This window comes from Aptenodytes forsteri, unplaced genomic scaffold, assembly GCF_000699145.1.
Source record: "Aptenodytes forsteri isolate BGI_AS27 unplaced genomic scaffold, ASM69914v1 Scaffold83, whole genome shotgun sequence".
Classification (NCBI taxonomy): domain Eukaryota; kingdom Metazoa; phylum Chordata; class Aves; order Sphenisciformes; family Spheniscidae; genus Aptenodytes; species Aptenodytes forsteri.
Genome location: NW_008795371.1, coordinates 5,019,081 through 5,046,999, shown reverse-complemented (window position 1 = coordinate 5,046,999; position 27,919 = coordinate 5,019,081). Strand labels below are relative to the sequence as shown.

The window sequence follows — 27,919 nt, the reverse complement described above, 5'->3', positions numbered from 1 at the left end:
GCTGTGTCCCCTCCCAACTTCTTGTGCACCCCCAGCCTCCTCGCTGGTGGGGTGGTGTGAGAAGCAGAGAAGGCCTTGACTCTGTGTCAGCACTGCTCAGCAGTAACGAAAACATCCCTGTGTTATCAACACTGTTTCCAGCACAAATCCAAAACACAGCCCCATACTAGCTACTCTGAAGGAAATTAACTCTATTCCAGCCAAAACCAGCACACCAGGAGAGTGAGTAGAGATCAAGTAAGGACTTGGCTTTGTTACCCCTGATTAGAGGGTGAGTGAAATGCTAAGGCTGCTGGCGTATGCGACCCTTAGGCTGTCACTGGATCAAAAGAACAGAAATAACCCAGAGTCCGTGACCAACTCGGTGCAGACACAGGTTACCAAGGAGGCTTCATTTCTGACCATGGTTTAAATATGTCACCTACTAGCCTGAATGTTGCCAGATGCAGAGATTTATCAGCTCCATCCACTCTCAGCAAGAGGATGAGCAGTCTAGATGCCAGAGCTGCCACAGCGATTGTCAGAATAAATATTAAAAAAAAAAAGCAGCTGGAGCATCCGTGGCTGGGTATCGCTCTGTATAGGCTACAGTCTTTGCCGTGCTTTTGTGACACCTAAAAAGAAAAAGCAGATTTGAAATTTTTTTCATTTTTAATTTTTTCATTAAAGATTCTGGCCACCTACTGAATGTGGTTTGGAGAGAGCATTATGGTCAAGCATAAATACTATAACTGTAACAATTTATTGTTGTTCTGCTGTAAATTTAGAACCTGGATCTGATTTTTGCTTTGCCAGTAAAACAAAATCTCCCCTTCTGTATGGGTTTCATTGCCTTGATTGAAGAGCAGCTCCGAGTTTTTGATGAATTATGTGTGGTCCTTGCTATGGTCTAAAGAAAAGCGCAGAAACTGATTTTTCATCACACTTGAGATTTTTCTGGCCTTGGTCCGTTGCTAGATTGACCAAGGTGAGAACAGCACTGCAAAATGCCGTGGAGGGGATAACTAGCATTCCAGGGTTCAGCAGAATTTCCTCAAGGGATTGGTTTTCAGTATTACTCTATACCCATTTTTAAGATACCGAACCTGTGTGTACTCCTATATCTTAAAAATGGATACGGAGTAATACAATGCAAGGAAGATGCCTGTTTCTCAAAGTAATCTCCTTCAGCCGTCTACTGGTTTTAATGCATCAGAGGTAAACGAAATAAAATTTAACCCCAACTTCCTTGCTGTCACGTGTAAAGCAGACCATGCAGGAAGCTCGTGTAGGCTAAGAAGTCAAGAATTTCCACCCGGGTGATAACGAAGGTGGAGAAGCAATCATCATGAAGAAGCTGTGTAAGGCAGTGCAGCAAACGATGGTTTGTGACTAGAGCATGGATTAAAGCAAAGGAAACAAACAATGAGGAAGTCTTTTATTCCAGATCAGACGCTTCAGCAAATATTACAGCTTAACTTCAAAACAAACCTTGCAACTAATGAGGTGATAGCCGTGCATATTAATAAACCCAAAGCTGTAGTCATAGTCATCACACCCACATCAAACATAAACATAAGATTAACACCTACACCACTTCTTTGGAAGATGTGAGAATGTCCCAATGATAAGTGTGCTCTTTTCCCCAGAGGATAAGAAGTAGAAATGGAAGGGTAATGAGAAATTAACTTAGATTTAAAACAGAATTAGCAATTAAACAAGTCTAATCATGTACAAAGTCAAAGTTTGTATAAAGACAAACCAAAATCTGTTAAGTTCAAGAATAAGTATAGACCGTATGCATTTTATCTGATATGTTTTTCTCTGTTCACACCTCTTTATTAAAAGAAATGTATGAAATAAATGTTGCCTGCTTGTGTTTAATTGTACTGATCTGTATTTGTATGCATGACTCTGTACTGGGGGCCAGTATGTATTGCACGGTTTGGGGACCTTGGTTTCTGACTAGGTTTTGAATTTGTGTCGGAGTTTTTGGAAGTATTTTCTGGTTTGTGGTGTGTGAGGTTGAGCTAACTGGAGCAGAGGAGTGCTGGTTGGTAGGGACAGGCCTTTGTGCAATATGGACGATGAGTGTTCCCGTCTTCTCAGCAGGAACCGTAGTTTGCTGAGGGTTTCACCAAAGATGACCAGAGCAGCGTATTTGACTTTTTCCCCCTGCTTTTTTAGCTTTGTGAGAATTAATCAGCATTAGTGCCGTGTATAATGAAGCACAAACAAAAATACTAGGGCGCGTGTGTGTGTATACATATACATACATACTTGTGTTTATATATGTATAGCTAAACACATACATGCACACTCATGGACCACTTAGGCTTACTTAAATAATCCTGGCCTCTGCAAAAAGCATTCTGGTGAGGTAGTTAGGGCAAGAAAATATTTTCATTCTTCCAGCAGCTTCACTTTATTAACAATAATGTTGTGTGAGCTGTCTGCAGCTAAAATTGTGCTTTTGTATCTGTTGTCTCCCTTGAACCTGGTATATTGCAGTTTTATATTTTTAAAAGACAGAAAAAGTCGAGAGACAGCTTTTAAAAATCTGGAGGTTTTTTTCCCACAACCATTCATCTGTTTGCTTTTCAATAAAACAAGATGTCTGAAATGTTTGGTGTTCAAAAAGCTGAACCTCTGACAGTTCTGTTTACTGGTAAGTAAGAGCTTGGAGGTCCCATTTATTTGCAGAGAGGTGAAATGACTTAGGCAGATACATCATAAAGAGGACTTGTTCATCCTCTATAATGATGCTTCATAGAAATCATTTGTATTAAGCAAGCACTGGTAATGGGAGCATAATGACCCCTTTTGGCTCTTGTTTAAATTCTTTCACTTCTAAACAGTAATATTAATCACAAGCAGATGGTGCAGAACGTTATTTATGCACATTTGTTTTCCAAAAACAAAAAATGTTTAACCCATTAAGTGAAGCAGTTTATGAAACAAAAAGGATAATTTACTAATTGGGTGATTTTTCTCCCCACTTTCAATATGAGATGTTTTGTGAAGTGACATTTTTGTCTAGGATTGTCACTTCCTTTTTTCTTGAGGAAATCAACTCAACCGTTGGAATTCATAGCAAATATTTGCTTAAATCCCCCATTTGCAGTGCTATTTAAATTCTGCTGCGCAAGGACAGATAGTATTTGTTCTTAGCAGTGCCTGTTTGGCTGCAGCTTGCTCAGTAGAGTCCCCAACCTGCACAGGCTTCCCTTCCTTAATGGGCTGATCGCCGATTGCTTTTTTTCTTTTAGGATATTTTCTTGGGTTTGTTGTTTGTTTGGTTTTTTTTTTCTTAGTTCTGTTTGTGGAAGGATTTCAGGATCAAGCAATGCTTAATGAATGACAGATGTTTTTTTAATTATATCGATTCACTGTCACATCCCACATGGTAGCAGGGAAGGGGAGATGGGGTCTGCAGATCCCCAGTGACACAAGGGGATGGCTGGATAGAGCCTTGGCTCTTCCTTGGTGGGAGCTGGGCAGGCCTGGTGGGACGGGATGAATGTGGCGCGGTGGTTTCCTCTGGTGGGTCGTGCTAAGGGAACAAGGACTTGTGGGCTGCATTTGGACAACATCCTGCCTCTTCCTCTGAACTCGTGACGTGGTTGAGTCTTATAGCAAGAAAATTTGGCTACGTGCATGTTGCCTCATCGTCACTTTCCGTGAGGTCATAGTGTTTCACGCTTAGAGTTTCCTTCTGCCTTCCCAGACCCTTCACTTTACTCAGAGTGAAAGGATTTTGGCATTGTTAGAAAATAATGCAGTTGATCCGGTCTTGATCCCACGAACATATTTCCGTCTGTACCGCACCAAAATGTTTCTCTTGGCCATTTGGTTATTAACTATTTTTATTACATCCTTTACAATTAAAAGCAAGGGCCTCTTGTTATACTGCAGTTTTCTTTTAAAAGTGTTAGTACTGTGAACAGCTGGGTTCGTGGTGCAGTATGTCAGTATTTTCTGTATGTGTAATTGCATCTGCTGTTCATTACAATTCAGCGCAAGCCCAGTAACGAGGTAGCTCTATTGGCTGCCATATTTTTAGAAAGAAGGTTAAACAGGATTACCGTGTAACTTACTGTTCTTCTCGGGATTCAGGATAGAGCCTGCCGATGTACTTGGCATGTCTCGTTAGATTTAGCAAAGTCACTCGACACTGGAGAGGAGTGTGCTGCTTAGCAGGTTGCCACAAGCAAATATTTCAGTCTCCCTGAAGTTTTAGTTAGAAAACATATTCCTAAAATGTTGTTAGGAAGCGTATGGGAGGTTTTGTAACTGCGTGGATTGCTCTGTAGCAGTGTTTTGTTTCATCACCTGAGGCAGGGGAATAGGTAAAAATCCATCAAGAATGCAGCACACGGATTGAATTCCTAAAGGTGAAATGGAGATCAGGATACACAGAGTCTGTCAGTGCTGTAACATGATGAAGACACTTGTGACTGATTTTTCTTTTCCCTTTGGGGGGAAATTGCAAAAGGTACTAGCAGTATTAATACCTAACTTAAAACATACAGATCCGCTTAAGCTATATAACGTACTATTGAATGCTCCCCTTCTTTAAACTGGATTTTTAGCTCAAATATAGGAAAGCATTTAATCAGCTTGTTAATTGAGGTTGTACATTTCTACATTACAGAGACAAATTAAGCAAGCTACTGTGGTACCAGAAAACATCTGCTAAACAAAGGCAAACTTAATGATAAACAAAATTAGGTTCTTTTCTAGTTGGGTTTCATCCATCTGCACCCAACTAGTGTTCACTTTTAAAGAAGGCAAAGATACGAGCTATTGCTTTTAATCCATTTTGACAGAAGAAAGCAGTGATTAGGCAAAGCCACTGTGCTCTAATCTTCCCAAGTTTAAGCCAGGCCATAACGCGCACATTATGCTTTCCGACTGGCATCCCCAGAACAGAAAGATGCTCAATGTTTCCTGCACCGCAGTCAGGCTGGATGTTCAGCAGTTTATTCACACGTCAATTTTACAGCATGCAACAGAAGTGTACCAACTTCTTTTGGCATCAGAGGGGGTCAGCATTAAGATCTCTACACTGACAATCTGGCTTTGCGATGTACATTGATGTTTTATTTGCCGGAGCAGGATTAGTAATAATTTTAAGGCATTGCTGGCAGTTAACCTCTGTAAAAGCTCTGAAACTGTGAGATCAGAGCCATTTTATGCAGTAGAAGCCATGGAGGTGGAAGCCAGTAGCTTTGAATAATGGTGTGCACAGAAGCAAAGCTGCACTGTATATGTTCCTGGGGCAGAAGGAGGCTCGAATGTGCTTCTATGTTTGTGTTTTCCCTGTGTTCCTATATGCAGGTGTTTGTGTGGGATACTTTGTATTCGTAATTTTTATAGAATATTAAATTCTGCTCTTGTCACTACATGGAATTAAGTGAGCGCTGTTAGAGAAGAGGGAGGCAGGGTTAATTGCAGTGTTAGAATACCAAGTCGCAGGGCTGGGATGAACCTTAAAAGGTCAGCCCGGCTATCCCTTGATACTGAAACAGCCTTCACCATTTGCACCGTTGCTTTCGGCTTGTTCCTAAATTGTCCAGTGACTGAGTTTATTCCCTCTCTGTCATTTCCACTTCATGCCGTAATCTGCAGATCCTTTTTTGCAGACCTTCTCCAGCCTACACTCCAGGCAGTTGTTTAATCCTATATGCAGTTGATTAATCCCTGTCTAAATGTAGTGCTTCCACTTCTCCCTATCAAATTTCATCTTATTTTTTCAGTCTGATTTTCCAATCTGTCAAGATCACTTTGAATTCTAGGTCCCATCCTTCAGTGCACTTGCTGTCTCTCCCAGATTGGTGTCACCTGCAGATTTGGACTCGATGACCTTAAGGGTCTTCTCCAGCCTAAATGATTCTATGATTTAATAACATGGATTATCAGTATTTGAGAGGTACAGTTATAACGTTGTCTGTGCTACTGACTGTTACAAACCAGAGGTTGCATTTGAAATATATCTTTGAAATATTTCCTATTAAAATCCATCATGCCAATGTTCGTAACAACCTCTGTATATACGGTGCGTATCTAGGCTAATATAGATTAAATACAGTTTTGTTCCCTCAACAGATGTGAAGCCATCTAATATGTTGGTGAACACGCGAGGCCAGGTGAAGCTGTGTGACTTTGGGGTTAGCACTCAGGTAATTCCCCCTTCAGATATCTGCCCGCTCTCTTTCTAATGTCAAAGTCACCTGGCTGCCAGACAGCCAGCCCCACAGCAAGCTCCCCTCTGCTGGGACAGCCCTATTCATTTTTAATCTCTGGGCGACTTTTCTTCATCTGAATATGATTGTTCATTGTTTAATGACAGTAAAAACTGCTGATATTGTAATTACTACTTACGAATAGCAAACTTCATTGATATGCAGCTTTGATATGAAAGCGTTTTGGCCAGACAAAAGGGAGGGCAGAACGAGAGATGTGTCTGGGGAGCCCAACTGGCCCACAATAAAAATTAATATTGGGAGTAACAATAGTGGTGGGCTTTTACAATGTGCAGCACAAATTTTAATTAATTTCCATTTTGGGCCTCCCTGGAGAACTTCTCTGATAGTGACCCATGAGCTTGCTGTGATGTTGATTTGAATTTCAGCACCTTTACTCTCAGCCAAACATCAGGACCAAAGAGAAGGTCAGCCTTGTATTATAAGTTGTCAGAGTCTGTTGTCCCTCCAGCGTATTTAGTGCTCGTTGCATTCAAGTGATGAATGTGGCTTTATTCACATCTTGAGCCAGCTGACTGAAAAATGAGTGCGTTCAATCCTACTTCAAATTGACTTTTTATATCAGACTAGTTTGGGGTACTAAAGCGATAAGCATCCTGTTTAACAGAATTGTTTAAGGTTATCTGCCATAAACTGTAATGCAGTGCTTGTTTAAATTGGAACTCTCATTCCGAACAAAAGAGAGATTTAATCATTTTTAATGCCTTTGCAGATAAATTTGTTCCCTTTTACATAATTTTTAGTTGATTTATAGGAATGATGATTGTAGGTTAAATGAGGAATAATTGCCCATTTTATTTCCACATTATCTTTATATTGTTCTAACAGACTGTTTTGTCTGATAGCTGGTGAATTCTATAGCCAAGACGTATGTTGGAACAAATGCTTATATGGCGGTAAGTGGATTTATGCAGGAATAACATTTAAATAGAAGTATTTGTTCACAGTCTTGTTCTGTGTAATGCGGGATGTGCTCTAAATCAATTCTCAAACTTCATCTCTCCCCATCCCCAGCATAAGCTGTGTCTTAATTGTGTGTGCCACGAACCAACTCCCTTTTACTGTCTCACAGACCCACTCCCTTCCTGTCTCTGCTCACCTGCCAGCTCTGTGACAACCGCACTTCTTGCTGATATGGAAGAGTAACATTGGAAAAGTGTTTCTTTCATGTGTTTTTAGTTGTCTTTAATGCATTGTAACAGCTGGGAACAAAGAAGAGAGCCAGTTCAACATAAAAAAGCAGCTTTCCACTGACAGCCTGCAGCTCCTTACGGACCACTGATGGTCCAATGCTGTCCACAGTTTGGGGAACCACTGCTCTGAGCCTGCAGTTTAGCAAAGCGTTTAGACGTGTGCGGGAGTCCCATGGACTTCTTGATGCCTGAGCACCTGTGTGGGTGTTTCCCATGTGAAGTTGCCATGTAAATTTGAAGCTAAAATATTTGGACTAAGAATTTTAGGCCATTAAATGGCATGTTGTGTAATCTTCATACCGTACATACCAAGTCATCAATATGTTTCACTTTTCTATATAAATTTTGGTTAGAATGCTTGTTATGATGAGACTACTTTTGTCCTTTTTCTGTACGTTAAAACATAAATTCCCATCACTTTTAGATCAAAGTAAACCATTGCTGAAGATGTATCATTTGGAGGAACGCTGCTGCTGTTAGCTAGGATGTGAGGTTTGGGTTTAGCAGTTCTCGCTGAGCTGACACCTGGCATGTGGTGTTCATGTCTTTGAGATCAATATGGTGACGAGAGCCAGTCTGAAAGTAACCTACAAAAGTTAGTGTGTATATTCCATTAGATCAATTTGATTAATTTTAGTTCTCCGTTTAACAGATGTGAAAACTTAAATGCTTCAGTTTAAAGCAGTGTATTAACTGTTGTCTTTTATTTTTGGCCATTAAAATTCTTTTCGCAAACTACGGATGTCATAATGTTAATGAGGAAAAAATCAGTGTTCGGCTTGTTTAAAAAAAAAAAAGTGCAAACAATACGAAGTGGTTGATACTTGTACTTTTCAAACCTCAGAAAAGAGTAGAGAGAAATCCATGACCTTTAATCACTTTCAGGTATTTTTTCTTACTTTCTTGTAAGAAGAAAGCAGGCCAGGGTGTCCATTTATTTGCTAAGTGCTTTTCTAGTCAAGGTGTACTTATTATGTAGCTTCTGAAACACTCATGTCACCATCCTAGAAAGACGTGGGCTATCCTGTGTCATCAGAATATTATGTGCAGAAAAATGTTTTAAAAAAAGAGATTAAAAAAATCCACTCTTCTATATTACCACTTTTGCTAGTAAGCCTGCTGATTTCTATGCCTCTGTTTTCTAAAAGAACTGGAATATAACGATTCAAACAAATAAACAGCTTCAAATTAATCAACTTTTCCAACTCAGCTGTTACTCTTAGAGTGGTCTTAAGCAGGTCTGAGAATTAAATTGTATTATGCTTTTAGTGTACAAATCAAGATTACTGTTCTCTTTCCCAGGTGTACATTAAATAAATTACTTTTTTTCTTATTGTTTATGGATGAATGTGATGCATTCGTCTGTTAATTGAAAAAGAGAAGCTTAAGCCGAAATGTACTTGATCTGATTTCTTGTGTTAAAATTGTTTTGCTTGCTGAATGAGTCATTTGTCGTCATCAAATTTATAGTCTAGTCATCAAAAAATAATAAAGGTCATAAGCTTTGGTTTGTCAGCCTACTGTGAGTGAATTTGAAACCATTAAAAAAATTGCTGTTTCTGTTTAAAATAAACAAGAAAAAAAGCTTTTTGATTGAGAAATTAAAATTAAAAAAAAAAATTTCTGTAAAATCATCACCACTTTATACAGAAAAAAATTTTGGATTAAAAAAGTAACCAGTTGTAGGAAGAGAAGATATTTTTGAGCTGTGTATCCTTAGGATGAGCTCAGTATTGCACACTTTACTTTATGCATGTGTTATTCTTACTTTCATCTTCTTTTCCATACTCTTAAATTCACGTGACTAGACTTTTTGTTTAGATTTGCAAATTATTTACTTGCCACTATCTTCTGTGAATACATAATTTCTAAATATAAATTGCTGTTTAAAACTGTTATAACAGAAGAATAAACAATTTAATATTGCTCAGTGTGAATTATGCATCTGATTTGGCGGCTCAGGAAAGGCCAGGGTCTCATCTGCACTAAAAAGATCTGCAAGTGCGAGGATCTTTGTCAGTATAAAAGGAAGCTTAAAAATCATATCCCTTTATGATGCTATTGCAAACATTTCTCAGATATGCTGACCTAGGCTAACTATACTTAATGAAGGCTTGCCTTAATGAACTTTAAAAAAAATAAATAAGATTTTTGGGTCACTGTTCAGCTCAAAATAAATGAGGCTCAGTCAAAAAGATTTTGTTCCAGTTACGTTCTGGGGTGTTTTTTTAGGTTATGGCAGTTGTGGAAGGCTATCCTTAAAGATAATGTGGGCTGCACTGTGTTTTTTACTTAACATTCATGCTGCGATAAAAGCTCTTGACCTGGGATTAGCAGTGCAGAGTAAACATCCGAAAACACATTGGACTGGCACTAATTTGGGAGTTTGTTTTCTAAAAAAGGTCTCTGGATTATTAAAGTCTAAAAATACAGGCAGTGCTTCGTAGGTGGTTGGGCTAGACAGGTGCATTAACAGCACAGTGGGGAGAGAAGTCTCATGGAGCCTTTTATTGTTACATTTCATGCTGTACTTGACCTTGGAAATGCTTAAATTGTAGCTTTCAAGTAAAAACTAGCAGTTATATTTTACAGCATTCTATTTTCATGAGGCATTGAACTTGCTATTAATAGTTTTGAGTGAAGTCTTTTTTTCTATAGGTCAAAAATGAAATTAAAAAGCATATAAAATAAAATTGCTGGCATGTGACTTCATTGATTCTTTTGGCTTCAACAACTTTGCTTTTTGAACTGTAGTTACTCCCCAACCCCTTGACTCAACATTAGGAGTCTGTTTTCCAAGCGTACCTTGATGCCGTGCCTGGGCTTAGCAGTAGATGTATATACCGTTGGACTCCCACACCTTGACTTTGCACTTTGCTGCACATGTGCAAGCCATTGGCTTTTTTTGTTGGATAAAAAAGCCCAAACACAAATGCCAAGGCCAACTTCACAAGGTGCATAGCAATTCATGGCCACGAGTCTGAGCATAACCAAGTCCTTTGCTCTTGCGGAAGAGGCAAGGGCTTAGCAGTAGATGTATATACCGTTGGACTCCCACACCTTGACTTTGCACTTTGCTGCACATGTGCAAGCCATTGGCTTTTTTTGTTGGATAAAAAAGCCCAAACACAAATGCCAAGGCCAACTTCACAAGGTGCATAGCAATTCATGGCCACGAGTCTGAGCATAACCAAGTCCTTTGCTCTTGCAGAAGAGGCAAAAATAAATAAATAAGTCATGTTTGAAGAGTGGATTTGCTCTCTGCCAGCTTAGCTGGTGGGCTTTAAGCTTCTTTGCATTTTCTCAGTTGATTTGTTTGCCCTGGGCTTGTGGAATTATTTGTGGAATAAGTAGGTATGTTTGTTTGCTAGGCTCAAAAAGATGTTTCTTTCCGTCTCTTTGCAGCCTGAGCGGATTTCAGGAGAACAGTATGGAATTCATTCGGACGTTTGGAGTCTAGGGATTTCCTTCATGGAGGTATACAAATATCTATCATTTTCATGTGCACATTGGAAGACTCAAATGAAGTCTAACATCAAAATATTTTAATGTAGTCTTTGTATACTCTTTTATATGTGCATGTTTTAACTATTGCTAAATTTCTTGGCTGTATTTAGAATGGGTTTGTTCTTACTGTGTTCAATTTGGTTAGATACAAAAAGCCTCTGTATAAACCATCTTAAACCCTCTAATAAATAATGAGAGTAAGAAGTAGGGCCTGGTACATGAGTGCCTCAACACCTCTGGGATTGAAGATGATGGTGTTTCTGTATTGCATCTTTGCAGGCCAGGACAGAGTGGGCTATTATTAGGGTTAAAATAGCGTTATGCAGATTCAAGGTTTGAGCTGGTTAATGGCCTTGCAAAATCTTCACAGAAATATTTCCATGATGGTATGAGTCTCTCCCTGTGTGATTAAATAAAGTGAATTTAAGTGTTCACAAGGGCTTTTAGAAAGATTTCTCACAAACATAGTTTCAAGCAGGAAAAAGTCCTTCCAAAATGAAGCAGTTCAAAGAGAACGTGGTCGTAAATGCAGTCATTCAGGAGAAACCACGCTTTCTGCAGGTTTAGTCACAACAAGGTCAGTTTTGATTCAGGAAAAAGGTTGTTTTTTTCAGCTTAGGTTCCATCAGATGTTTTAAGAAATATGAATTTCAGTGACTTTATAAAAATGGATGATTGTTTATAGGAAAGATAACCTGGCGTGTGTAAGTCGAGTAGAAATGCCTGTGTTATGATTGCGTATTGACCAGTAAAATCAGATCTGGCTTGGTCTGGTCCGGGAGAAGGGACAGGTAGCTCTGGTCTGGTGGTGACAGAAGGGTATGTTCACATAGCCTTTTTCACGTTGGCCTGGCCTGGCCACAAACAAGCCAGCTACGGTTGGAAAGCCCTGTAGCCTTGCCGGCTCGAGCAGTAAGCTCTCAGGAGAGTTTTTCAACTCAAGGACAGTCCCATGAAAGAACTTCCCCCTACTTGGAGCAGTTGGTTCTTCCTATAAGAACAGTTCATTCAAACCATCAATGACTTGCATCATCTTTCTTGCATAGCCTGACAAAGGCGTGATACGATTCACTGAAAAATATAGGTGCCTTTCCCTTCTCTTCTGGCATAATATAGTATCATTACGGTGAAGCTGAATATACCTTTTGGTGACGTGCAACTGATGTTTTTAGCAGAAGATTAGATAGAAGTTAAGTGGTTTTGGTACTGGCCCTCTGCGTCTAGGCAAATTTCATCTTTTCATAGAATCATAGAATAGTTTGGGTTAGAGGTGAGGCTATTGTTATGTTTTCAGACAATAAATTCCTTGCCAAATCAGTTTTAAACCAAAATGAAAATACTTAATGCTGAATCATTGCATTCAGATCTTGTAAATCTTTTCCAGAGTCTGACGGAAGCTAACTCTGAATTACAATAATGACATACTTTAACATGTCACAGGGGATGCAGTTCTCTTCATTTGTTTTACTGCAAATTTTAATGGTTTGTGATGCTGGAGAGCCCTCACAATTTTGGGAGAGATACAGAACATACTCTTGCAGTCTGTAAATGAATCTAGCCAACAAAGGGCTAAAATGAGATTGTATTACATTAAGACTTGACTATGGTGTTGTTCCTGATTCACGGTGGAATAAAGTGATATAAATGCAGAAGTCCTATAGATCAAGCATTTACTGGTTCCTTTGCTGACTAAAAGATGTATTTCGATGTGCAGCAGCAATATGATGATTTACCACATAGACCAAGATCTTTGGAATTTAGTTTAGGATTACTAGCAGGTAACTTGGCTGGTCGTGAATTTGATTTGAAGGATGAATTTCGCATTGTATTAGCCGACATTAGGAAAACTCCTTTAATTTGCATTTGCTGTCCTCTTTTAAACCTTCTCAACTTTTTTTTCTCTCTCGCTTTCCACGAATGTCTTCTGAACCAGATGTACAAAAAACAATTTGGTTCTGTGTGCTTTGTTAATTGGTATGTCATCTGGTCCTCCGAGACCTCTCTTCAGCATGATCGCTGTTTTATTGAAGTGGTTTGAGTGATGTGTTAAATGATGAAAGCAAGGACAGTGGCTTAGAAAAATGTCTCAAAAAAGGTGAAGAAGATGCTCAAAGAGCCACACAAGGTCACTGTCATTAAAGTAACACTGTATTGACATGGGGATTGGTAGCGGAGACACCTAGGCTCTTGTTGATGGAACTGTTAAAAAGGGAAGTTAGCATTTGCTGCAGGATTGTAAAATCATCTCCACTTAGCAGTGTAATACTCCAATCCTTACAACTTCAAGCTAGCACAGTTATAGCATGTTAATTTAAAAGAAATGGCATGTTGGGACCAAGTTAGCAAGCGCTGTTCTGACGTATGATAATATAAAATAGCAGCTAAGTAAATCTTCTCATTTTCTTTAATATTCTTCTAAACCTTTAAAATGTCTTTAATTTCTGTGCTGCAAAGCTATGTGTAATGAGAAACTGAACTGTTACTTTTGAAGGTTAAGAAAACTGCCCCAAAAAACTTGGTAGCAGAGTGTGGAAAGTATTAGATGTGGGTACCACCTAAGTTTTGAGAGATGGTGAGCGTTCTTGTTCCTGCTGACGTAAGAGGTGTCTGAGGGTGTTCGGTCTTCCCTTTGCCAAAAGAAAAGAAAAAAAAAAAGAAAAGAAAAAAAAGAAGAAATGCTGCTAGCTTTTTTACTATTATTCTTCTTTCATTTTTTTGAGTTTGCATTTCTTTCTTCAGGATTTTTTGAAGTGAATTAAATTTAATACATAATCTGTAAAACTGTTTAAAAGTGTTTCATCACAAATAGTTTGTGTGTTTTCATGAGGTTTTTAGATGTTTTATTTAAGTGCTCTTGGGTTGACAAAGCAAGTTCAATTTAAACCAATGACATTGCTGTCACTACATTGAAGACTGTGTCAGCATTTTCATTATAAAAGCTGTTTTTCAGGGGTTTATAACTCAGTCATAAAATACATTCCAGGGTGACTGGGCTGAGTTTGAGTGCTCTTTGCATTCTGTAACCAATTCAGTCTCCCTCCCAGAACCACACCGTGCACAGGAGGATAAATTAGATTGCCTAATATTTCTTCTTACTCTCCAATATGACTATAATCCTACCTCGCGTGGCTGCTATCCAAAAGTGAACTTCAAAGCATCCAAAATGGGATAAAAGACATCTTGTTGGTTTTTGATAGGCAGCATTCTTGTCCAGTGGTGTCTTTTTGTGGAGGTGTTTGAGGAGTAGGTATACTACTGTCACCTTCTGCTGAGCCGCTTCTTCTAGGATAGAGACTGCTGTAAGAGACAAGAAGCTGGGTGAGAAGAGCTATGGTGCGGCCCTGTAGGGCTGGTGTGTTCTCAGGTCCTCCTGCTTCCACAGTGGGTTGCTTCTTGATTTTCTCCTGGATTTTACCATCTCAAAGCTGCCTGCTGAGGAGCGCTGGCATGCTCTCGAGACAACACTGAGGACCAGAGTCTCCTACATGTCATGAGGAGAGATGGTGGGTGAGGAGAAGGGAGTTTTGGGAAGGCAGTGGAGTTGAGCTGTGATCAGAGTTGTTCGTTGAGGCAAAGTATAGGCTTGCAGATCTTTGCCAGGAGATCCAGGGCTCATTTTATCTGCGGGTGGAATTGGTATTATATTATATTGAAATGCAGGAAATGAAAGTGATTTGCTTATGCCACAAACCGAGTAAGTTTTGGAAGTAGAATATGAGCTCATGTGCTTGGCTAATGATAACTTTTTGCACCTCCTTTTGTATCACATCCTAGTCTCTACTTTCCACTGTCCTCTGCTGAGAAAAACAGCTACTTTCCTGTGTTTCAGGCCTCCTTTGGAAATTAACTTTTCTTGCAAAGACTATCAGTGTTCTCTCCTTCAGGGAAAAGGAGTTTGTATATCAGTTTTAATGTTAGAAACAAGTTCTTAAAACTCCCAAAATGAGAATTTTAAGTCTTCGGTCACCAAAGTTCGCTGTTATCTGTGTATTTGCAAGAGCTTTCAAGGGTTGCTAGTTGTTTGTGACATTTGTGTTAAGATGCTGTTCTAAGCAATATTCCAAGCAGTCATAATGACAGATTTTCAGCAGTTGTGTGCATTCCCACATATAGGAACACCAATATATATCCAACATGCCTTACATCGTGTATTTCAGGCACACATACATATCTTCTGAGTGGGGTTAACACTGAATGCATGCAATGTCAGCATTATGGAGTCTTAGAGTCTTCAGCACACTTGGGCTGGGAGCACAGACGGAGATGTAGGAAGAGCTCACTCAGACCATGAAGGCAAAGAGGAGGAACATGTTTGAAGAGGGTGCTACAGGAGAAGCAGCTCTGCTTTAAGATGATTCTCTTAAAGCACTTCAATCTTTAAGGTGTTTCACTGCATAAAACTGATGTAAAGACTCATGTATATGTAATCTGGTCAAGGAGAGGAGGTTTCAGAAGAATTCTTTCTAAGGAGTCTAAAATATGTGGTCAGTCACGTATCATCAGCTTTGAGGTGGTAATGGTTCAAGATCAAGATTGTGAGCTGATCTGCAGGAACTCCTGCAGACCACGATTTGGTCTTCTGCAGGATTTCACTTATGTGTGGACATAATGGTTGGTCTTTCATCAGTTTTATGCCCTTACCTAAACAATAGCGGGTAGACAGATGTAGGGAGAAATCTGAGACCTGGAGCTTGGTGATACACCATAGCTTTCTATAGTGGCACTGGAAACTTGGCGAAGGTTTGGTAGAAAGGGGTACAATCATGACGGGGCAACTGTGAATGTCTGTGTGACTGCTGGAAGCAGACACGGACCATGCAGTGACCTACAGTGTCAAAAGCTACACTGAATAGAGGCAGGAGGAATATTAATTAAAATAGCCCACTAGAAGATGGCAAGGGTCAAGCTTAAATGGGAAATGAGAATTTGCATTTAATCTCCATGCAGAGCAGAAGTCTTGATGTTGTAACAAAATACTTGGCTGAAATGAGGTGTCTCCGATCAAGTGGCAGTTCTTACTGGACTTGTCCTTGCTTTTTGTGTGCTTGAAATGAGCAGAATTTTATTCTGCGTGTTTAAACCAGAGAGACTGGGAAAGGCCTTGCCATGGTGATGCTGCTGGTGGTGGTAGAGCCACTGAGAATGGCTCGGAGCAGAAGGCATGAGGTCATCGTTAAGCAAACATGTGAAGAGCATGATTTCCCCATTCCTGCACTGCGAATTCAAGAAGTTCTTACATTAATGCATTAGATGGATCTGGGCACATTTCAGTAGATACAGTATGATGTGTCTGAAATTGCCTTTTTTTTTTTTCTTTCTCCCCCCCGCTTTTTTTTTTTCTCCTTACTGAATTCCAACCTTCTCTAAACTAATAAAAAAACCCAAGCCTCACTTCTGTGCCCAGCCATCTAATAAGCAGCAATGCTGGGATGTGATGGGTGTTTACTTTGTTGCTGCACATCACTCTAAATAATATTAATATTAGAGAAAACTTAAACCAAGTGTTTCTGAAAATGCTGGATTACCATCTCTGTGGGCTGACATCTTCTGTCTGCCAACAGCAGGGCCTTGGGCAGCGCTGGTTTCTGTGGCCCCAGCCCTTGGCCAGACCCTTCCTGAAAAGGAGCCAACTTTATGGAGAAAATGTTTCATTTCTGGCCTTTTCCTGGTTTCATGAAGTATGGCTGAGAGCAGACTCATGCCTTGAGCCCTTGGGCCTTGCAGCTTGGACCACTGATAATTGTGTGGACCACTGATAATTGTGTGGGTGTGACTATTTAGTAACAGACATCTTTCATTTAGGATTAAGGAAAGCAAGAAAATAAAAAGTGCTTTTTTTGCAATGAGCCTCACCCCGTTACTCTGTATTTTTAAGGACTGTAGTAGCGTGATGTTTGTGACTTGTATGGACAAATCCTTGCACGCTTCACTCGGCCATTGAGAGTGGCTGTAACACAAAGAATTTTGCTCAATAACTTGAATTGTCCTTATCATAGAGTATTTATGTAGTTTTAATCATTCTGTACGGAATGATGTGTTTCAGAAACTTGTTCTTAGGGAAAATCTGGCCTATTTTTTTTTTCCCCCTTGAGCTATTTCAAGCAATTTCTCCAAGCAGTGGCCGTTAGCTCCGTTTCCTCGTCTGCCATCTTCAGCAGCCAGCAGGATGAAGACAGACAATGTCCAGCTGTATCACGATCTTTGTGGTAGCGGAATTAGAAGTAAAGGTACCAGTGCCTGAGGGTTGGGTCATGAATTAATAATTGCTGTGTGGTGGGGGAGGCCCGTCAGAATAGCTGAAAACGGAGAAGTTGCCTCGCAGAGCACTATCAATCACTCAGTGACCATAACTTCCAGTAATTAGTGTATTTTATGGGCCTTTGCTTCAGTGACTCGGAAGCACATATGCTCCACTCACAGCTAAACTTAGCCAGAGTAATATTCCAGGATGATTTATCCGCTTGCTGCACTGGGATGTAACCCTATATTAGGTGAAGATTGTGAACTAAGCTGCAATAAAGTGTAAGTTTAGGTACAGTTTGCGCGGGTTGAGACCTCAATGTATCATGTTTCTCAGCAATTGCTCTTAGGCCACTGCGGGCAGTCTGTGCAGCAGCGAAATAAATAATACAGTTCTCTACCTGAGTAGATAGATGAGTGGACAATTAAGGAATAACATCAGCTGTGGTGTATTCATAATAAGTAGGATTATGTAATATAGATTAATGTTCCCTCTTCTTATACTGCGTAGAATAGCTGTTTCTACTTTTAAAAAGTAAAAAATTTAGAAATGTTTGTCAGTTGACTCTGCCTTTCCCTGTTATTTAATTGGTTTGTAATGGCAGATGAACTCTCTCGTGCCAGTGGAGATGGAGAACAGCGGTGCTGCTGCTTCGCTGAAGTTGAGCTGCTTTTCCACCGGCACAACCGAATTTAACATCTTTTTCCTTTAGGTATTGACTCTAAATCCAGCAAACAAATAAGCGGGAAGCTTCTCTACTCAAACAAGTAGTCTTATTAATCTTTATGGACCATTTGTGTGAATTTTGCACCTGACAATTTCCATAGATTGTCCCTGAAAGGCCTGTGTCCCACCTTTTTCCAGTTAGAAAAGGCACTGCTATTCTGAGCAACACCTTTGAAGACGTAGCGGTAAAAGCCTGGTAATATAAGGGATTTGTGGCGAGGAAGGAATGTGCAATTTAATCGTGATTGTCTGCAGTCTTTAGTTTGCAGTGCATTTACTATAGTTCATATTTAAAAGAAGTCAAAGTGAAACTAATTATCTTTAATTAAGGTGAATTAGGCTTTGATTTTTAATATATTTTATGTAGAGAGATCTCGAACTCATCTGCTCAAGCCAAGGAATGTCCCAAAGGTTATTAGGGCATATTTCTGTTGGGCCTGACGGTATTAGTAATAACCTTCTTCCTCATAGTCCTAGACATGAACAAATATGTCACTTCATCAGTCTCTGTTACCCGCTCTTATGCCCCTCCGCAGGGGTCGCAGATTCCACAAGTTATCAGCTAATGGCGTTATACATTAAAAATGCAAGCTTTCCTCACTCTGAGGCCTTTCAAGGCTTTGTTCTTAAGCCCCAGACACTTTGGAGTGCAGCTGCAAACTATAGGCAGAAGATTAAATTAATTTGTAACTCTTTTTTCGTCCTGCATTACTAAATCCTGCACATTTAATTGAAACCCTACTTCAAGATGCTTTGTGTTTCTGTTCTTCTTTGTTGTCAGTTTAACCTCAGAAGCACTTTAACGCTGGTAAATTGCTGTTATATCCTTTTGGATTTTTTTTTTTTAACTGTGCAATAAGAGGGCAGTGAAATTGATATTAGAAGGAAAGAAAAATCTTAGAGTAGTTTTTGAGGTATTTAATATTTATTAAGGTCCATACCCTGCAGAGTTTCAGGTGATTTTAAGCCATCTATCTAGGAGTGTATAAATTGGTCTTGGAATGAAATTTCACCTAGGGAATTTTATGTTATCCAGTAGTTAAGTCTGATTTTGAAAGTTTCCTGTGTCTGAATGTTCCGAAGTGGCGGCTGCTTTTCCATAAAATGAGGGTTTAACTGCAGAGCACAATCTAAATGCAAAATCCTTGGATGGAAATTTAATTGTGTAAAATGTGCACAAGGTAATTAAGAACAAATTTTAGAACATTTCAGACTATAAAGTCCTCCTTCAGCTAGATCACTAGCGATATTGTAAGTGCTTATTTTCAATTTGCAGTTATGCTGAGAAACATGGAATGTGTCTAAATTAAGAATAAAAACATCCCATGCTTTTCAGTATAACTGTAAATTAAAAAAACAACTTGCACAACATAGACAATAATCTAAGTGGGAGACTTTATTGCCTGGGTGTCCTAAAAATATGTTTGAACTTCCTTCCCTCAGTCACTTTCTGAGCAGGATACAGACCAATTTGCTATTGTAATTCTTATTAACAATATACAAGCAGGCAAATAAAGAGCGATGTAGAGAAAGCGGTTTGTTAGTGAGGATTTCTGGATTTCTGTTTTCAGTTCCAAAATTGTTAATTACATTATTTCAACAAATCATTTGAGTTTTGTGTTCACTTATCTGCACGTTAAATGGATGTATTTGAGAACAGGTTAGAGTTGCTTTCCAGCCCTTCTTGTCGCTGCTCAGTACAGAGGGTTTAGGCACCTGCCTTTACTGAAACTGGCTGCCTCATGTTCTTTTTGCTTTCCCTTATGTGTTTTTAGATACAGTTTGATAAAAATCAGCATACATGCACACTGTACCTCTCTGTTATTTAATAATCTGGGATTATTTCTCAGTTTATCAAGTACTGGTTTAAAATCCGATGGTGCACCCCATACATCTATCTGCACCTCTGTCCAAGTCTGGGGGAAGGCTCCTATCAGGTACTGGCACTTGGAAGTGCACATCATTTTTCAGGACACAACCTCACTGCACACGATAAGATGAGCGTTTTAAGTGCTCTGATGGGCTGCCTCTATGTTTAAGAAAGTAATAGTTTAAAAACTCCCACACGAAAGGTGCCAGGACTGAAAGCTGGCCCTCACCTTCCCTTGGCAGCCCTTCCACAGCCCCACAAACGCTGGGGCTCAGAGCTTGCCTAGCCACCTAACTCTCCCAACATTCTCGCTCGGCATCTCCAGAGCCCGGCTCCAAAATGGAAAACTATTAAACACACACACCACCACCACCACCCCCAAAAAAACCCTCCACAGACATGTAGTTGCTCTAAAGTGAAATGGTGTAGGAAAGTGTTATTCTGACATATTTCTTGCTGATGTGGTCTGATTCTCATTTATATTTCCAACCATGCTGGCATTGCAATTCACTGGACCTTTTTAAAATGATGGTTTTTACAGTTCTTGTGTAGTGGGAAGGTATCCATAGGGAAATGAGAATCAGCTCCTTGAAGTCCAAGCATTCCCTTCTCCCCTCCTTAATATCCAGAGCTACATAAAATACTGATCAGTTCCCGAACCTAACTAGTGTGAATGGAAATATTGTACTTTTGTTATAATGCCTTAAAAACAAAATTGCAAGTTCCTGAGTTTCATCGTGGAGATGCAGAGGAGATAAGTTTTTGATAGTGTGTTAGTTTGGTAGTTTACATTTTTTGTATCCTGCATTGGGCTTGTGCTGCATATGTTTATGAGACTTCCTTGAGACAGATGACAGGGAGTATGAAAATCCCTTTAGTGAAGCTCTAATCTGTTTGTTTTTTGGTTGTTTTTTTTCCTTTACTTTAACTGTGACGCTATTTATAAATCTAAATGTACATACAGAGGTCATTGGTTGGCTGAACTTAAACCATTTTACTTAGTAAATTTAATTAAGAAAATACAGTGCAACTCATAAGCAAATGAGTTTTTCCTAGTTTTAAACCAAACCACCCTCTTGAGTGCTGATTGCCTTGCTCGACCCCTGGTGATATAGAAACAGGCAAAATTAAAAAGGACATTAAAGCTTCATTAAATCTGAAACACATTTAGTACAGTGACATATCTGCAGGCTATTTCAGGGAAGATTACATACTCTTTGGTAAGTTTCTTAATTTATAATACCTTGACAATCTTGCAGGGAGGAAACAACTCTGACTAGATGAATCGAGTGATGGTTCAGGGGGATGCAGAACTGGCACACCGTAGGTCTGTGGCTGTATTGCTTTGCAGTTCTCAGTCAAGGAGCAGCTTCACTGAGAAATGTGTTTCTTTTCTAACAAACCCCAAAGAACTTGTTCCTGATGCATTTCGGATTCTTCAAAGCTCATTTATATACCCCATACTTAAGGTCTGGCAGAAAACCGCTCTTTCCCCAATTATTCTGCTGCCTTTGGACCCCTGCTGAGGCGTGTGGTGGTCAGGGAGAGGAATCGTCAATGAGAATGGAAATGCTTAGTGTGAATTCATCATCGAGGCAGTGGTCATTTTTCTGCTTAAATAAGATCTGCAGAATGATGCCCTGTGCATATAGCCATACTTATCTTCTTGTTCTACAGTGGGATAACTATTACATTCCTACAAGTTTGTAGCTATTGTAATGACTACTCTTAAGTCAGTAGTCATTGGAAAAATCAGGATTTCTTTTGCTTCTGGTCATGGAAAAGTGTTTGGCATTTATAGGTTTATTTCTAGGCATTTATAGGCTATCACAGCAGCAGTGCTTCTTAGGACCTCGAGCAGCTTCTTGGAAGTTAAGGATGGTCCTCCCGAAAGAAGAGAAGATGAAAAAGGGTATGTTTTAGTAGCTCCTGGTAGCTGAGGTAGCTCCTTAAGACTGAGTATAACAGAAAACGCAGGGTCTTTGCTTAACTATTTAGCAGTGTATTTCAAAGCCTGCCATCAGAGAGTGACTGGAGTGACACTCTGAACTGGGAGAAGCTGTGAACCAGACACAGGTGATAGAAAGGATGGCGATCAAGCCTGCTTAGCTCAGGTTGGTTTGTTACAAGGATGAATTTGCTGCAGAGAAGCACTGCGCTCAGCGCTACGCCAGAAACAAAACTGAAAGGCAAAATTCACCCCAAAGAGTTGAGTCTTAAAGGCAAACCTGGAAGACAAGCACAGAAGAAACCCAGAGGAGGAAGCTAGCTTAAATCGTATCACTTCGGAGAACCTGAAGAGATCTTGCTTGTCTTGTCACCTTAATGTTGTTCCCTATTCCACTGTCTTCTGTAAGCGTGATTTCTTCTACATTCTGTAGTTGTTGGTCTTACAAACCAAGCAAACACAGCGATCCCCAAATGGAAGTCTACAAGCAGATCACAACTTTCAGAGAGATGAGTGGCACAATAGAAACGTCTCAGAAAAACTGCATATGTTATTGCTAGTAAGGATCCTTGGTCAACACCATGCTGATATAGCAGACATAATGGCTCCTCCTCAGTCATTATGCAAACTCCCACTGATAAGATATTTATGAAAGATTGGGGTGATTTTTCAGTGATGTATGGAAATTTAGATATGCAGTTCCTGTAACTGGGATGTGTCTGTGCAGTAAGTAAGCGTTCAGAGATATTGTACAAACCAAGTAGCCCCTTTAGAACCCACTTGATATGTCTGTAGATTTTCAGGACAAATACTATCTCAATATTGTGGAAGCTTCTTTTAAGAGTAGTCACCAAAAAAAAGGTTTCATCTCTTTGGGTTTCTCTTGCGTGCCTCTCTTACACAAATACTTCAAGACCTACTCTGCTTCTGTAATGTCTTTCCTCTGAGGATCTGGAAGAAGTTTACTGTATTTGCTAGGGCTTGCAGCCAAATGGCTAGTACGATACTAGGTTTGGACAGCAGCTGGAATTGCAGAAAGGGCACCATCTCTGCTGTTTTCTGGTTGCTTCCACTCATGCTGTCAGCTTCTTCTTACTACCTTCTCATGACCTTTTTCCTGAACTGGCAAGGCTTGAGTATGTCTACTAGTCTTTGCCCCATCACTCCCCCACCTTGCTACAGCTCTGTCTATGCCTTATTGTTCATACTTAGGATAGTTTTGTGCTGCCAGCCAGGCTGAAATTTCATCATAGGTTAGTTAGCACAGCTGCCTCAGCTGCAATCTGGCTAGGTCAAGTAACCACGGCACTGAGGAGCTCAAATATCAGTGGCAATACAGGTGCTGTGAAACAGCTTCCGCCCAGCATTGACGTGTGGTTTAGCCTTTGCAGTACATGACATGATGGCTTAGACCTTCAGCATTGATGCTTTTGCTCAGTCTGACGTGAATATACCTAGTTTATCATGCAGACAAAGCAATGATAACAGTGCATCCGTAACCTTTTTGGTAGACCTCCTTCTGAAGCTTGGTAAGGGGAGCATTCACGAAGGTTAACTGGAGTGTAGAGAAGCTCGTCTGACTATGGCTTCTCTGTAAACCTTGGAGAGAGGTGGGCTTCTCCAGAAAGCAGGTCAGAACAGAGCTGCTCTGAATGCCCTTTTGGAGGAGCCTGTGTCAGCTCTGAAAACCCTTGTACTTCACTGAATAGTAGGCAAAATAACCTAAACTAGCTGTATTTTGCTGAAATTATTTCCAAGGTTCAGATACCAAATGGGAAAACCTAAAGTCTTATATGAAGAATTTGTCATGGAATATTTATTAGCTATGGCATTATGGCAACAGTAGTATTGTTGTTGGGTCTAATACTGATACTAGCAGATACTCTAGTAATGCATCAGTTGGCTTATAAAACAGTGTGGGCAACAAATCCAGTTGATACCGTGTGCCATTGAAAGTGGATCTGAAGAAAAGACGAAGTGTCTTTTTGTGGGTGCCGTGATCTCTCTCCAGATCCCACTCACAGGTTCCTAGCTGGGTTTGACACCGATAAGGAAGCAAACCTCAGCTGTGTAACCCAGATTTTACTCTGAGCCAGTTAAGGAAGGACTTTGGGAGTTCAGTGCATGCTCTACAATACCTGTTCATTGCAGATAATTATCAGTAAAGGTCAGTGTCATTGGCCTCGCTATTGAGGCTGAACTGGTTTAATTTAGAGAGTCCTCAGGAACTTGGGCATCAAACAGTGTTACTGAGTGGTACAGACAAAAGAGCTTGAGAAATACAGAACTATTCAGAAACATAGAACAAGGAGTAATTGTTGTGAATGACTCCATTCTAAATACAGCTCTTTGTGTGTTTTCAGAATTACTTTTGCTGACATTTTCCAATTTATACAATAGTAAGAGTTGAGTACTTTTCTCTCTTTAAGAAAATGTGCCCTCCATGCAAATCTATATAACTAGACAAATATTATTTCCTTTCCCAGCTTGCTCTTGGGAGGTTTCCATATCCTCAGGTAAGATTGTTCATTACTGCTGTTTGCCACTGTGACATTCATTCCTATGTATGAAGGTGCAGAGAGCAATTGTGAACATTTGAGCCACATACAAATAAATCTGTCCTGTTAAATTGAAAAGTGGTATCTTGAAGGAGTCATTTAGAAGTCTCTATTGATATTTTTTTTTTCTCTTTTTCTCTTTTCCAAACTCTAGATTTTCTTTCCCTGGAGACAACGAAAATTATGATGTTAATGATTGTTTTGTTGTGAGATTAAAAAATAATCCAGTATGTACAACAGTGCTTTTGAAGCAGGAAGGTGTATCTACTCCTTTTTTACATTTTAATTTTTAATTCCAATTTTGAATAATGGTACAATGATCTAAAATCTTCTCAAATCACAAATATAATGTGAATGGAATCCTTAAGAGAGCTCTGGATTCTCCCTTTTAAGAGGACCTAATTTTAGTATTTTATTTAGATACTGGCATTTTCTAACTTTCCACTGACCTAACTCAGTTTCATTGAAGTTGGTGGTAAAACTATTTCCATCTTCAGTGGCAATGGTTAGGCCAATGCTGAGCCCTGCGTTACCACATAATACTTTACTTTGTCTGTATGCTTGAAAAAACATGAAGCTCTGAACAAAACAACCAATCCAGAAATAGGTTTGATGATTACTTTAAATTCTTACTGCAAGATGGATGTTAGAATTCATAGTAACAAACTATTCTGTAATTCCTCAAATTATTCTTTCCTGGGAGAGGGGAAAAAGTGAAGTGTCCAGGGACTAAAATGAATTATTTGAATGTGGTTTTTATGTTTTCGTATGTTTTATGAACACTGTTTTCTGCATCTTGGTCTATACAGATCAGAGTGCCTGGAGGCATGTCTGATTTAAAGGTGGTGTTGGTCTGTGCTCTTTAAGCATCTATTAACTTGCTATTATTATGCAAATAACTGTTGTAATACACATACTAATTTATGCATGGTTAGATTATGCAGATGCCTCACAAACATGGTTATTGAATAATAGGCTGGGACTCATTCTCTCTCCCATTTTTATAAGCTGTTTTAAGCAAATTCTCCTGACACTTTTATGGACTTGCAAAGGTTTTGCATATGTAGAAATATACTGATTTTTCACTTTCTTATCTCCTATCAAAATGTTTACAGACTGAGAGAGCTGTAGCTGGTTAGCAGAACGTACTTTGCATATTTTATCCATATTTTAAAATGTACCCTCTCCTTTGAAGAGAGGATTGAAAAAGAAGCTCTTGTGTTGAAGTGTCCTCCATACATTGGCATACTCACTTGTGCTCGCCGAGTGTCTTGATGTTTATTGTAGATGGTGTATTACAACACTAAATCAAAGTGACGTGGGATACAATTTAAGATAACTCTGTTCACAGAAGTGTTGGAGCTTGGGGAAGGAAGTTAGAGCGCATACATTATGTATGATTCTAGACAAAAATTTGTTTTCTGAATTGGGAGCAAAACATGATTGCTAGTTTAAGATCCTTTTTGCTATTCTAATTAAAAAACAGATCGGGTTTGTAAAAGAATATTTGGCGAGTCAGTAGTCCATGAAATTGTATATATTTTTAATGTAAAACAGTTGAGGAGGTGAAACTTTAAAATGTAGCTATTAAGCTTTTCAAGCAACTGCTTTTCATAAGGATTTTTATGTGAAGAACATGTATTTTAGACATGTACTTACATAGCTGGTCACAAGAAGCCTTAGAAACCCACTCTGATTAGGGGGATAATTAGTAGGGGTTTTTTTTAATGTCTAAATATCTATTTATCTCCCTAGGTAAGGGCCTGATTCTGCAGTCACTCACTTGAGTAAATCCTCCTCACTTCAGTGGGCTATTCAAATGATCGAAGCTAATTGTATGAGTGTTTGCAGAATTTGTCCCTAAATAACTTGAAGTTACTTCTCTCTGAAAATGGAAAGTATGAATACACGTTTGAGAACACCTGAAATTTTCTGCAAATGAATGTTTGTCTCCAGCTGTAGCTAGGGAAAAAAAAATGTTTTTTCCTCTTTCTCTATTTTTAAGACACAGACAAATGGTGTGTGTAAATTCAGTTTAAATGAATAAGATTTATAGAGGGAATCACTGCAGTGTGGAAATTCAGGACTCCTGCAATATGCCAGTAAGACTAAAGGATGATTTTTTTTTTTCGGGCCTTTAGTAGAATATTTTAATGATAGAACTTACCACTTCTCATTTTTCACATTTTTTATAAGTATTTATTTTGCTAACACTTACTTGTCACACTATCATTATTTAATCTTATGTTCACAATAAAGTCTTACCTTGAAAGCACTTAAGCATGCAAGCAACTACTCATGTAAGTAAAGTTGCTTATGGGTGTGTTTAGAGTTACTGTAAATTTTTTTTTCTTGATATGCAGCTAACGTCATAATCTGTAGCTAACTGCCAAAGGTAGTGATCTGAACAAGGAAATAACAAATAGTAAAGAACAGACTTTTCCACTATAAAAACTTTGCACAGGGAACTCTAATCCTTAAAATGTAGTAAATTTCTAGAACTGTTACGGTTTTCATTGTTTTGTTGTTTGGTTTCCTGGCATGGTATTGCAATGTGCTATCGCTTGCTCGCTGTAATGTAAAACTCCTTTTGGAAGTCGCAGGGTATGACACTCATAGGATTTTCTGTAGATACAAACGTAAGCACTTAAGGGTATATTCTTCCCCTGATGTGTTTGCAGAACTCTATTAAAACTAATAGGAATGGTGCATGCGCTCACACGCACACACAAAAAATATTCTTTTGAATAAAGTTCTTTCCTACGTAAACATTTAAAAAAGAAAGGAAACGCCTTTCACCAAACCCAGTTGCCAGCCAATAGTCTGTCCAGCTTTTTAGGTATCTGAAGAAGGCACATAGAGAAAATAAGTTTCAAATTTCTTTTAAAAGTTTGACCTTAATTTATATGATTTTGATTTTACATTTCTGTGCAGAATGAACTGTAAAAAAAAAAACCCAAAGGCCGTGGCACCTCACAGTACATTTAATTAAATTTTAAGTTGGAACCCCAAAGATGTGCAGTGGCTGAGCAAACTGCGAGACACAGTTAATCACGTAGATTCAAATTCAGTATATTGTATAAAACCACGATGGGGGCAATGACTTGTTTAATGATAATGCAATTTAGGAGAAATGAAAAGAATTGCCCACTAAATATTCTCGGCTTGTAGTCAAACTTTATACAAAGCAGGATGTTAAAAGGACGCTGCATCCATTAGGGAAATATTCCAAAGAAATAGTACTCAGCTGCCGAGGATTTAATCAGCTATAGGAAAGTGCGGATTACGACGACTGTATTTAAGATACTTTTGCATTTAGAGACATGTTTTCCTTCCTTTGGCTACAATTCCAAGCCTTGCTTAATAAATTACATGAAAATGACCTGAAGTTTAAAAAAAAAAAATCCACCAAAAAATCCTGTCCCCCATTCCGCACCCTCCTGCCCCACTGCTCCCCCCACCAAATCTGAGCAAATACTGCCCCCGGTATTGTAAAGCTTTGAATGTTTTCACACCCCATTAATTTATTACTTCTCTTTCCTCATCTTTAAATTTTTTTTCTTTCCTTTTTTTTTTTTTTTTTAAATTCAGGCTCCCCGCTGCTACAGCGATTTTCATCTTGTTGTTAATT

The 27,919-nt window shown here is 39.2% G+C and overlaps 1 protein-coding gene across 1 annotated transcript in view; it reads left to right on the top strand.

Moving 5' to 3' along the window:
• The window catches only part of MAP2K5 (mitogen-activated protein kinase kinase 5), a 138,448-nt gene that overhangs the window by 58,556 nt on the left and 51,973 nt on the right, over positions 1 to 27,919 (top strand). Inside the window, exons 13-16 of the mRNA XM_009280409.2 lie at positions 6,088 to 6,161; positions 7,091 to 7,141; positions 10,844 to 10,915; positions 24,217 to 24,246. Coding sequence (XP_009278684.1) covers positions 6,088 to 6,161; positions 7,091 to 7,141; positions 10,844 to 10,915; positions 24,217 to 24,246 — 227 coding nt within the window. The remainder of the gene's footprint in view (positions 1 to 6,087; positions 6,162 to 7,090; positions 7,142 to 10,843; positions 10,916 to 24,216; positions 24,247 to 27,919) is intronic.